This window comes from Ranitomeya imitator, chromosome 1 (genome assembly GCF_032444005.1).
Source record: "Ranitomeya imitator isolate aRanImi1 chromosome 1, aRanImi1.pri, whole genome shotgun sequence".
Taxonomy (NCBI): Eukaryota; Metazoa; Chordata; class Amphibia; order Anura; family Dendrobatidae; genus Ranitomeya; species Ranitomeya imitator.
This window is the reverse complement of record NC_091282.1, coordinates 770886467-770898851: the sequence shown is the minus strand read 5'-3', so window position 1 is coordinate 770898851 and position 12385 is coordinate 770886467. Positions and strand designations below refer to the sequence as shown.

General features: G+C 48.1%; 1 protein-coding gene across 5 annotated transcripts in view; it reads left to right on the top strand.

Moving 5' to 3' along the window:
• NRXN3 (neurexin 3) overlaps positions 1-12385 on the top strand; it is a 555345-nt gene that overhangs the window by 480521 nt on the left and 62439 nt on the right. For all 5 annotated transcript variants that reach the window (XR_011314845.1, XR_011314844.1, XM_069735758.1 and 2 more), the window contains one exon: positions 4721-4902. Coding sequence is in view for 3 of the 5 variants with exons in the window: in XM_069735758.1 (XP_069591859.1) it covers positions 4721-4902 (182 nt within the window). In the remaining 2 variants the exon portion in view is untranslated. The remainder of the gene's footprint in view (positions 1-4720; positions 4903-12385) is intronic.

Below are 12385 nucleotides of genomic sequence, written 5' to 3'. Positions count from 1 at the left end.
AGTCTCTCTCCCATTGTGTCATATATTTGAGTTTTTCATCCTCTGATATTGCATTCAGGGATGAGTATATTAAAGAGATAGCTCCCCTACCCAGTGGGTCGTTCAAACATTTTTGTTCATAACCTGATGGGCGGTGGGTGACACCGTGTCCTAACATTTGCTCAGCAAAGTGAAATATTTGGTTGATACTCAATATTTCAGAGTTTGGTGGGGTAAACTTTTGGGTGAACTCTTGTTTGGTGAGCAGAATATTGAATGGTGAAGTAAGATGTTTAAGGGTGATTAAACCCCTAGATAACCACCAATGGAAGGGGCGAGGCTCTAACCCCGGTGGAAAGGCTGGATTATGAAAAATATGAGTCATTAAAGAAGTTTTGGATTGTAAGGAATGTTTAAATCTTTCCTTCCTCCATAACATCAGGGAATGTGCTGTGAATGGAGCTGTTGTATGAATCCCTTTCAGAAGCCTCTGCAACGACCACATGAGGCCCGGTAGAGTGAATGGGGTCAGGGAGTAAGATTCGAGATTCACCCATCTGGGTGCGCTATGTTTGTCTGCGTTGATACTTATTAGCTGGGCAAGCTGGGCTGCTCTATAGTATAAAGTGAAGTTGGGCAGAGACATACCTCCTCGTCTTCTATTGATCAACATGGTTTTTATTCTTATCCTGGGCCTTTTCCCCTGCCATATAAATTTAGAGATCATGTTATGGATATCTAGTAACGTTTTGGAAGGTAGGGGAATGGGCAGAGAGCGGAAAATATACAGAAATCGTGGTAGGGAAACCATCTTAATGGCGTGTAGCCTACCTAGCCAGGATAAGGACATGGATGACCATCTGGTAAGGTCGGACCTAAGATTTCTAATTAAGGGGGCATAGTTCCATTTAAATAGAGTCGACCTATGGGGAGTTAGATTGATGCCGAGGTAGGTTAAGAACCGCTCATTTTTGGTAAACTTAAATTGGGCTGTTATGATGTTTTGTGTTTCCCTGGGGGTGTTAATGAACAAGGCTTCAGATTTATCGACGTTAATCTTGAGGCCTGAGGCCAGTTCAAATTCATGGAGGGCAGCGAAGAGGTTTGGGAGTGTAATAGGGGGATTAGCTATGGATAACAGTAAGTCATCTGCGAAGAGGCTAGCCTTGTATTGATCATCTCTGACTTTAGGTCCACTAATGTTGGGGTTGGCTCTAATAGCTTCAGCCAAGGGCTCCATGGCTAGGGCAAATAAGGCCGGCGATAGCGGACACCCCTGCCTAGTACCATGTTGTATGTTAATAGGGATGGGCTGATTTGAGGGTAGTTTCAGGTAGGCAGTGGGATGATCATATAGTAGTTTAAGGCAGGAGATAATATTACTCGGGAAACCAAACTCAGCGAGGACTTCGAACAAGTATGACCATGATACCGAGTCAAAGGCCTTCTCTATATCAAGTGCTAGTAGGAGCAGGGATTGCTTAGAGTGATTAGCTAAGTGTATTAAATTAAGGTTCCTCCTAATATTGTCCAGGCCCTGCCTTTTGGGAGTAAATCCTACTTGGTCCCGGTGGATTAGAATGGGCAATATTTTATTTGGTCTGGCCGTGATTATGGAAGTGAAAATTTTTAAGTCTATGTTTAGCAATGAGATAGGCCTGTAGTTTTTGGGGTAGAGGTGATCTTTCTTCGGTTTTGGGATTACGGTTACGTGAGCGGTGTAAAATTCAGGTGGCATTTAAGCTTCGTTTAATAGAGCATTACAGAAGCTCTGTATGTGAGGTATGAGTATGTTGTCAAATTTTTTGTAGTATAGTGCCGTAAGCCCATCAGGCCCAGGAGCTTTGTTTTTTTTTAGATTTTTAGTCGTTGCTTTTATTTCGTCAGAGTTAATTGGTACTTGGAGTTGTGCAATGTCCGAGTCCGGGACTTTAGGTAGTGTCAGGTCTTTGAGGAAGTTCCGAAGGCGTAGTGGGGATGGGGGTTGCGGGAGAGAGTAGAGGTTTTGGTAATATTGCTGAAACGTTTTATATATTACATCTGGATGGGCAGTGATACGACCTGTAGGGTCTTTAATGGAAGAGAGATTATTCAGAAGCTCTCTACTCCTAAGTTTGCGGGCCAACATGGTGCTTGGTTTGTTAGCATATTTGTGGAAGGTAGATTTAGTCCATGTCAAAGCCCTTTCTGATCTATTTGTTAAAATAGTATTGAGTTGTAATTTAGTTTCACGAATTTTCTTGATTAAGTAAAGTGAAGAGAGGTTTTGGTTTGCCTGTTCTAATTTTGAGAGCTTATTTTCTAGTTGCGATTGTAGGTCAGACCTTTGCTTTTTCTTGTTAGAGACAATTTTGATCAGGGCCCCTGTTATGAATTTTTTATGTGCCATCCACACCGTTCCTGGGGACACGTCAGTAGTATTCATCCTTTATAGTGGATATGACCGTTGGGTCCGTTAGAAGGGACTCGTTCAGCCTCCACTTGAACAGCCTAGAAGTGGTAATGTTAAATTTAAATGCAGAAAGGACCGCATCATGATCTGACCAAGATGATACTATGTCGGGAGTATAGGACCGAGGGGAGTGTTTTGGAAGAGGTGAGGTGCAAGTCAATTCTGGAATAGGACTTTTGAGCGGGGGAAAAATATGTACCGTATATACTCGAGTATAAGCCGAGATTTTCAGCCCAAATTTTTGGGCTGAAAGTGCCCCCCTCGGCTTATACTCGAGTCACGGTAGCGGTGGGGTCGGCAGGTGAGGGGGTGAGGGCGCTGGGGTATACTTACCTAGTCCCAGCGATCCTCGCGCTGTCCCTGCCGTCCCACGGGCTTCCGCGCTGCAGCTTCTTCCTCTCTTCAGCGGTCACGTGGGACCGCTCATTAGAGATATGAATAAGCGGCTCCACCTCCCATAGGGGCGGAGCCGCGTATTCATTTCTCTGTCAGCGGTGCCGGTGACCGCTGACAGAGAAAGAAGCTGCAGCGCGGAAGACAGGAGGGGACAGCGCGAGGATCGCCAGGACTAGGTGAGTATGTTATATTCACCTGTCCTCGTTCCAGCCGCCGATCCATCTTCCCGGCGTCTATCTGCGCTCTGACTGTTCAGGTCAGAGGGCGCGATGACGCACTAGTGTGCGCGGCGCCCTCTGCCTGATCAGTCAGTGCAGACAGACGCCGGGACCAGACGCTGGGAGCTGCAAGTAGCGAGGTGAGTATGGCTTTTTTTTTTTTTTTATTGCAGCAGCAGCGGCCATCGCACAGATTAATGTGGGGCATCTATGGGCCACTATGAACACTGCAGAGCACTGTATTGGGGCATCTATGGGGCCACTATGAACACTGCAGAGCACTGTATTGGGGCATCTATGGGGCCACTATGAACACTGCAGAGCACTGTATTGGGGCATCTATGGGGCCACTATGAACACTGCAGAGCACTGTATTGGGGCATCTATGGGGCCACTATGAACACTGCAGAGCACTGTATTGGGGCATCTATGGGGCCAATATAAACACTGCAGAGCACTGTATTGGGGCATCTATGGGGCCAGTATAAACACTGCAGAGCACTGTATTGGGGCATCTATGGGGCCAGTATAAACACTGCAGAGCACTGTATTGGGGCATCTATGGGGCCAATATAAACAGTGCAGAGCACTGTATTGGGGCATCTATGGGGCCAATATAAACAGTGCAGAGCACTGTATTGGGGCATCTATGGGGCCACTATAAACACTGCAGAGCACTGTATTGGGGCATCTATGGGGCCAATATAAACAGTGCAGAGCACTGTATTGGGGCATCTATGGGGCCAATATAAACAGTGCAGAGCACTGTATTGGGGCATCTATGGGGCCACTATAAACACTGCAGAGCACTGTATTGGGGCATCTATGGGGCCAGTATAAACACTGCAGAGCACTGTATTGGGGCATCTATGGGGCCAATATAAACAGTGCAGAGCACTGTATTGGGGCATCTATGGGGCCAATATAAACAGTGCAGAGCACTGTATTGGGGCATCTATGGGGCCACTATAAACACTGCAGAGCACTGTATTGGGGCATCTATGGGGCCAATATAAACAGTGCAGAGCACTGTATTGGGGCATCTATGGGGCCAATATAAACAGTGCAGAGCACTGTATTGGGGCATCTATGGGGCCACTATAAACACTGCAGAGCACTGTATTGGGGCATCTATGGGGCCAGTATAAACACTGCAGAGCACTGTATTGGGGCATCTATGGGGCCAGTATAAACACTGCAGAGCACTGTATTGGGGCATCTATGGGGCCAGTATAAACACTGCAGAGCACTGTATTGGGGCATCTATGGGGCCAGTATAAACACTGCATTTCCACCCTAGGCTTATACTCGAGTCAATAAGTTTTCCCAGTTTTTTGTGGCAAAATTAGGGGGGTCGGCTTATACTCGGGTCGGCTTATACTCGAGTATATACGGTATATCCCCTCTGCGGGCCATTCAGCTCCCGCCAGATATCTGCCAAACAGTTCACCTTAAGCATTTGTAGGATTTTTTTTCTGTCAGTTTTTGATAAGTCTGCTCGATTCAGTGAACTGCTGTCAAGTGACGGGCTCAAAGTAAGGTTAAAGTCGCCTTGTGAGGTTATTTTAGATACAATGAAGATGGCGGTACCGTCAGTACTCTGAGCTGTGGCTGCTGTCACCTTCTTCAGTAGGAGCCTCACGTGTTTCTGACACTGGGTTGTTTTGTTTTCCAGCTGGTGCCACATATATATTTGGGAAAAGCGGAGGACTAATCCTATACACGTGGCCTCATAACGACCGGCCGAGCACCCGCACTGACCGCCTGGCCGTGGGCTTCAGTACAACTGTCAAGGACGGGATCCTGGTGCGGATTGACAGCGCTGCCGGCCTGATGGACTTTCTGCAGATGCACATAGTAAGTAAATCCTGGATAAACTCGGGGAGGGGATGTTGTGCCGATGTGGGGGAGCACAGGAGCAGCTAAAGCTTCTTGAGGAGAGTCCAAAAGTCCCAGAGGAGAGAAGACATGATATGTGACACGTACTGGTAGACAGAAATGAACATGAGACCTATAGGTGCCGCCTGGGGCTTCTCCCTAACCATCCAAAGGACAAAATGCCCCCTTATGTCGTGTTTCCTACATGAACAATACGTCAGTACATTGTGTGCTCTGGGGACAGGACAAGTCCTAGAAGATGAGGTTCACCTTCTCTCACTATCGCAGGCAGAATCACAATGACCGGTACCAGAGAAGGCAGAAGCTCTACAGCTCACCGCCCTGCGCTGCTCACAGAGCATGCCCACAACACTCCAGTATGTCACATCTCATCTCCCCATACACTGATCAGAGCATGCCCACAACACTCCAGTATATGTCACATTTCACCTCCACCTGCACTGATCAGAGGATGCCCCCAACACTCCACTATGTCACAGCTTGCCTCCCCTGCACCAATCAGAACATGCTCACAACACTCTAGTATATGTCACAGCTCCTCGCCCTGCACCGATCACAGAGCATGCCCACAACACTCCAGTATAGGTCACAGCTCCTCAACCTGCACCGATCACAGAGCATGCTCGCAACACTCCAGTATAGGTCACAGCTCCTCAACCTGCACCGATCCAGAGCATGCCCACACACTCCAGTATAGGTCACAGTTCCTTGCCCTGCACCAATCAGAGCATGGCCACAACACTCCACTATGTCACAGCTTGCCTCCCCTGCACCATTCAGAACATGCCCACAACACTCCAGTATGTCACAGCTCCTCAACCTGCACCAATTACAGAGCATTGCCAAAACACTCCAGTATATGTCACAGCTCACCTCCCCTTGTACCGATCACAGAGCATGCTCACAACACTCCAGTATAGGTCACAGCTCCTCAACCTACACCGATCAGAGCATGTCCACACACTCCAGTATAGGTCACCGTTTTCCTCGCCCTGCACCAATCAGAGCATGCCCACAACACTGTCACAGCTCCTCAACCTTCACCAATTACAGAGCATTGCCAAAACACTCCAGTATATGTCACAGCTCACCTCCCCTTGCATCGATCACAGAGCATGCCCACACTCTCCAGTATAGGTCACAGTTCCTCGCCCTGCACCAATCAGAGCATGCACACAACACTCCAGTATATGTCACAGCTCACCTCCCCTTGCATCGATCACAGAGCATGCCCACACACTCCAGTATAGGTCACAGTTCCTCGCCCTGCACCAATCGGAGCATGCACACAACACTCCAGTATATGTCACAGCTCACCTCCCCTTGCATCGATCACAGAGCATGCCCACACACTCCAGTATAGGTCACAGTTCCTCGCCCTGCACCAATCAGAGCATGCACACAACACTCCAGTATATGTCACAGCTCACCTTCATCTGCACTGATCAGAGCATGCCCACACACTCCAGTATAGGTCACAGTTCCTCGCCCTGCACCAATCAGAGCATGCCCACAACACTCCACAATATGTCACAGCTCCCACCCTGCACCCATCAGAGCATGCTCACAACACTTTCCTAGTGATGACACAGACACTAGCATGCCTAGGATTCACTGCCATAGTCCCATCCGGTTTGCCATTGTCTCTGGTCCCAGTGACCTGTAGTAAATGAAACAGAAGCTGAAGCATGATGGTCACCCCCGTAATGCAGTGTAGAAAATTAAATGAAATCTGCCTTCAGGCAAAACAATATCGGGGTGCGATTATAATTAAAGGGGCTGTCAGCACAGAAAGACAGATGACACCAGGCATAGGCGCTCAGGGCATCATGGCGGCCAGACATTTATCTGCACCTCCCACCTGCTGGTTTTCCTCTATGTCCTTCCTTCTGCTGGTGCTGTGAACACAGAGCTGTCAGAGAAGAAGATTGCGGAGACTGAGGTCAGCCAAGCAAGTGGGAAGGTGTAAATGATTGGCCGCCATGATTCCCCAAGCACCTGTGCTTGGTGGGAATAGTCGTCCTTTAACAGCCCCTTTAACAAGAAAAAAAGCTTGCAGTTATTTGGTTGTTGGTGCCTCTATTGTAACCGTTTCGGTGCATGGTCCTCAGAGATCCGGACCCCCTGCCGCCTCTCTTCGTGCTGGTGGCTGGTGTTACTGTACGCTGTCCTCCATGCTCTTGTTCACACTGAAGCGGTGCGAGGCATCAGTCCCGGGGGGCTGTCACTCGGTGGGCAGATTTTCAGGGCATGTATGGCAGCAGACGTGACAGTGTAACAGATGTTGCATTCATACCTGACACTCGGCAGTTCGCTCCCTCCGAGGAAGATTAATGGCTGCATCTCGGATTGTCTCATCCATGACGTTGGTGGCTCATGCGTGAGATGAGGCTGCTGACAGCCCAATTCCAGTCACACTCCAGGAAAGCTCCTTCACTACACACCATCTCCGGTGACACCTGCCAGCCTTCAAGTGCTGTGGAGACCCCAGTGCCCACTCCGCCTGTCAGCGTGGAATAACAAACCCACTCTACTGTACACGTTACTGCCAGGATGAAGACTGTTCTGCTGGCATCACAGCAGACGAGCAGAGAAATGCATTGGCGCTGTGTGATCATGGGCTAGACATGTATACCTCTCACACCAGACACTGCCTAACACCTCCACTCTCCTAAACTAAGGCTCCACCTTGTTGTAAAGGTGTCTGAAAGTGGGAAACTGACATCGCACAGCTCCGGAGAATCGTCATCACCCAAGATGGAGTTATAGAAAAGTCTAATAAACATAGGTGTTGTGGCTCTAGAGGAATATAATGGAAGGTGGCTCTAGAGCAGTGTTTCCCAAACTCTAATCCTCACGGACCCCACGGGTCATGTTTTCAGGATTTCCTTATTATTGCGCAAGTAATGGAAGTATCACCAAGGCATCAGGAATTGTCTCACCTGTGCAACACTATGGCAATCCTGAAAACATGACCCGTGGGGTCCGTGAGGACTGGAGTTTGGGATATACTGCTCTAGTGAAACATAATTAGAGGCGGCTCCTAGAGGATTATAATGGAAGGCTGCTCTGGAGGAGTAGAAGGAGAAGCTGCTCTGGAGGAGTAGCACGGGAGGCGGCTCTGGGGGAGTAGCTCAGGAGGCGGCTCTGGGGGAGTAGCACGGGAGGCAGCTTTGGGGGAGTAGCACGGGAGGTGGCTCTGTGGAAGGCAGTAGCACAGGAGGCGGCTCTGGGGGGGGGGGAGTAGCACAGGAGGCCGCTTTGGGGGAAGTAGCACGGAGGTTGGCTCTGGGAGGGGAGTAGCACGGAGGCGGCTCTGGGTGGGGGGAGTAGCACTGGAGGTGGCTCTGAGGGAGCAGCACGGGAAGCGGCTCTGAGGGAGTAGCACAGGAGGCGGCTCTATCTAAGAGAAACACTGTGGAAAGTTGTTGGCAGGTGTGTTACTGTTTCACAACAGTGTATTGGCTCACAAGTCTCGCAAATCACAAGCTGCTGTCGGGGAGCTTCACCACTCACCTTGGAGTCCAGACCGGCTCCCAGTGATAACTTTATATCTCGCAACAATTTCCTAATGATCATGATGTCAAGGAGGCAGGAACGGGGTCCTTGCAACATCAAGAAGTCTCCTTCTGTCCTGAGGACATCCAGTAATTGGAGCCAAGTGGGAGAAATGTACTGAAGTCCAGGGGATTATATTGAGTAGAAGTACCATGAATAAAATTTTTCTCTGGAAATTGTATTTTTATATCCAGGTAGATAAATTGTTGAACACCGTTCGTATATTATGAGATAAGGCAGCCTTAGGGATGTTATATATATACTAGATGGTGGCCCGCTTCTAATGCATCGAGTATTCTAGAATATGTATGTATATAGCAGCCACATAGTATATAGCACAGGCCACGACATATTCTTGAATACCAGATGCGTTAATACAGGCCACGCAGTATATAACATTGGCCATGCAGTATATAACACAGCCCAAACAGTATATAACCCAGCCCACACAGTATATAACATTGCCCACATAGTATATAACATTGGCCACGTAGTATATAGCAGCCATGCAGTATATAAAGCAGCCCACACAGTATATAACACTGCCCACATAGTATATAACACTGCCCACATAGTATATAGCAGCCATGTAGTATATAACATTGCCCACATACTATATAACACTGCCCACGTAGTACATAGCAGCCATGTAGTATATAACATTGCCCACATACTATATAACACTGCCCACGTAGTACATAGCAGCCATGTAGTATATAACGCAGCCCACGCAGTATGTAACACAGCCCACATAGTATATAGCAATGTGGGCACTATATGCGTGGTTAAAAAAGACTTAAAATAAAAAATAAACATAAACTCACCTTCCGAAGGCCCCTTGTAGTCCTGGCGTCTGTGTGCGGTGCATGCGGCAGCTTCCGGTCTCAGGATTGGTATGAGCGCAGGACCTGTGAAGACGTCGCGGTCACATGACAGTGATGTCATGGAAGGTCCTTCTCGCTTAGCATCCTTGGCACCGGAACCTGCCACTTGTACTGCCGAGGACAGCGCACCACGCCGGAGGGTGAGAATAGCCTTTTTTTTATTATTATTTTTATTTGTAACATTAGATCTTTTTACTATTGATGCTGCATACACCGCATCAATAGTAAAAAGTTGGTCACACAGGGTTAATAGCTGCGTTAATGGAGTGCGTTACACCGCGGCATACTGCGGTCCATTAACGCTGCCATTAAACCTGTGTGAGAGCTGACTGGAGGGGAGTATGGAGCGGGCACTGACTGCGGGGAGGAAGGAGCGGCCATTTTGCCGCCAGACTGTGTCTGTCGCTGATTGGTCGTAGCAAAACGCCCACGACCAATCAGCGACTTTGATTTCCATGACAGACAGAGGCCGCGACCAATGAATATCCGTGACAGACAGAAGGACAGACGGAAGTGACCCTAAGACAATTATATAGTAGATATATAACTTGTATATATAAGGGTAATTTCTAGACCAAATTAACCAATAGAAAATTACAAAAATCCAAGGCACCAAAGATCCTCCTGCAGAAAAACTTTGACGCCAGTGTACACACTAGAGAAAAATCATGCAGAAAAAACATGCAATGTTTCGGCCACGCAGGGCCTTTATCAAGCCGTTAAACAGGTGTACATGTTTTTTCTGCATGACTTTTCTCTTGTTTTTTTTTTTTCTCCTTGGGTCAATAAAGTTTTTTGTGATGGAGGATCTTTGGTTCCTTAAATTTTTAGAATTGACTGCAGCTTTACATAGTTGTGGAGGGTTGGACCAAGTTAGCACGAATTGTGGAGAGGTGCACAGAATAAATCGGTGGCAGGATTTTTCTGGCTGATCGGAGGCAGGATTGCTCTGGCTGATCGGGGGCTGGCTGTGGAGGGGCGCACTTCTGCTGATTGCTTCCAGTTTTGGTCTGATGAGTTGCTATGAGAGATACTGGACATCTTATTCTGAACTCCATGGGCGCAGCCTCCATCTAAGTTGGAATTGTGCTTCTCCACGCTGATGTTCGGCCTGGTCGCTGGGGAGGGTTATAATGGTTGTAGTGGTCTATCTTGTAGTGTTCTGGATGTACAGCCCGCTGATGAACATGTGTAGGTGCTGCCATTGACCATGGCATTTTCACTGTACAAGCTGCACCCGGAGTTTGGTGTTGTGCGGTGTGCGCTGCTGCTGTAATTTATGGATCATTATGCATTCTCTAATTATGAGCCTTCTGCGCTCTGTATGATTTCTACACAGGAAAGCATCTGTTTCAAGCCTGTGGGACTCAGCAACCTTTCCCTGCCTGCATCGCTCAGCTCTGTGGGACAGTCCCGATATCCCTTCAGACATCGTTGAGATGGGGGGAATCTGCTGTTGAGCCCCCAGAGTTGCTGCAACTCTCGCTCGGAGCGATACATTGACTCAGAGGATGGTTTGGGGTTGTTCCTTTTTAATGTTCAGGTGGCGGCTTCTCTGTCCAGTTTCCATCCCTTGAACAGCTGTCAGTTCAGTTTTACCTCCCCGATGACGGCTGCCCCCCAGATTTAGCAACCAGCGTTGTACGTGTCTAGTATCACATAGGCGTCCCGCCGCTCTTACCATGGCTGCTCCCTCGGCCCCTGTGGGGTAATCACCGCTCCTCTACTTCTGGCTTTTTCCTTTTTGTTTGCTGGTGAGGGATTCAGCAGTTGGTTGATTAATAATTGATAGTTTTCAGTAATTATGGATTTCAGCGGTGTATTTGGTGTCATGTCCTTACGCACGGCCTCTGCTGGCCGATCAGGGCGCATTAACCCTTTGGGTGACTGGAAATAGATTGGCATTTCAGACTTGTCCATGTGTGATGTCCAATCACTCGTCCTCCATCGACGCTGCCGTCCTTTCTTTTGTCTACTTCGTAGATTTTACCTGTCACTTTGCATTGCTGCAAGCTGAAGGAATTAATGTGTTTTCCTGTCTGGAAAGGAGTGTTTCACTAGACTTGCCTTCCAGCAGCTCCCGACATGATTAATTTCTGGAACTCAGGAAAAGCCCATTGACCAAATATTTGCAAAGAATTGGCACAGCATTGCTCCATGTCCAATCCACCAAGAATATGCCGCGCAGGCAGTGTGGATGGTGCATTGCCCCGTGGGCACAGCCGCCAGATGCAGTGATGCTGTATCTATGTGACTGATGCTAATGTCCCTTCTGGGTGGTCTGCTAGCGGAGTAGACTCGCTATACTGATGGGTTTAACTGTAGGTGTCGGTATTTTTGTCCAGGTCTTCTGTCCTTTGTCCATGTAATTGAAGTAGTTTGTTGGCTTGGGCTAAGTGTAGGGAGAAATATGGCAGGAGAGAAGAGTAGTCTGGAGAGAATGTAAATCCACAACAGAAACATTTCACACTTGTGACGGAAATATGTTGGTGTTGTGGTCCTGTGTTGTCTGCTTCCTTGTACCTGATGATGCTAGGACATTGTGCAGGTAATTTAGTGGAGCTGTACACTTGTATCTCATGATGCCGATCCTGGGGGTGCTTTATATTTTGAAGACCTTTCTTCACCGTCTCGTAATGTAAAGACCATAACATTATCGCTATTCACTTACCGTATATCCTGTACTCTTTAAACAGAAAAGGAAAACAGTGCCAGGTCAGTAGGTGTCAGCTATTAAGCGATCAGCTGCTTAACCTACTGGCGGTGATACAGTTAAACCCATTTTGTGTAGTCCAGGATTTAGTGCAACTTGTAATCTCCAATCACACCCCCGCTCTCTCTGCAGAGGGCCTGAAAGAGTGTAATTTGCTTGAGCAGAACATGCCAGTTCTTAAGCAGTGAGGCACAGACCAGCCATGGCTGGGAGTGGTTGTGCCATGCAATCAGCAACAGATTGTTTAAGTGGAAGCAGAGGAGTCACACAATATGTGTATCCATCT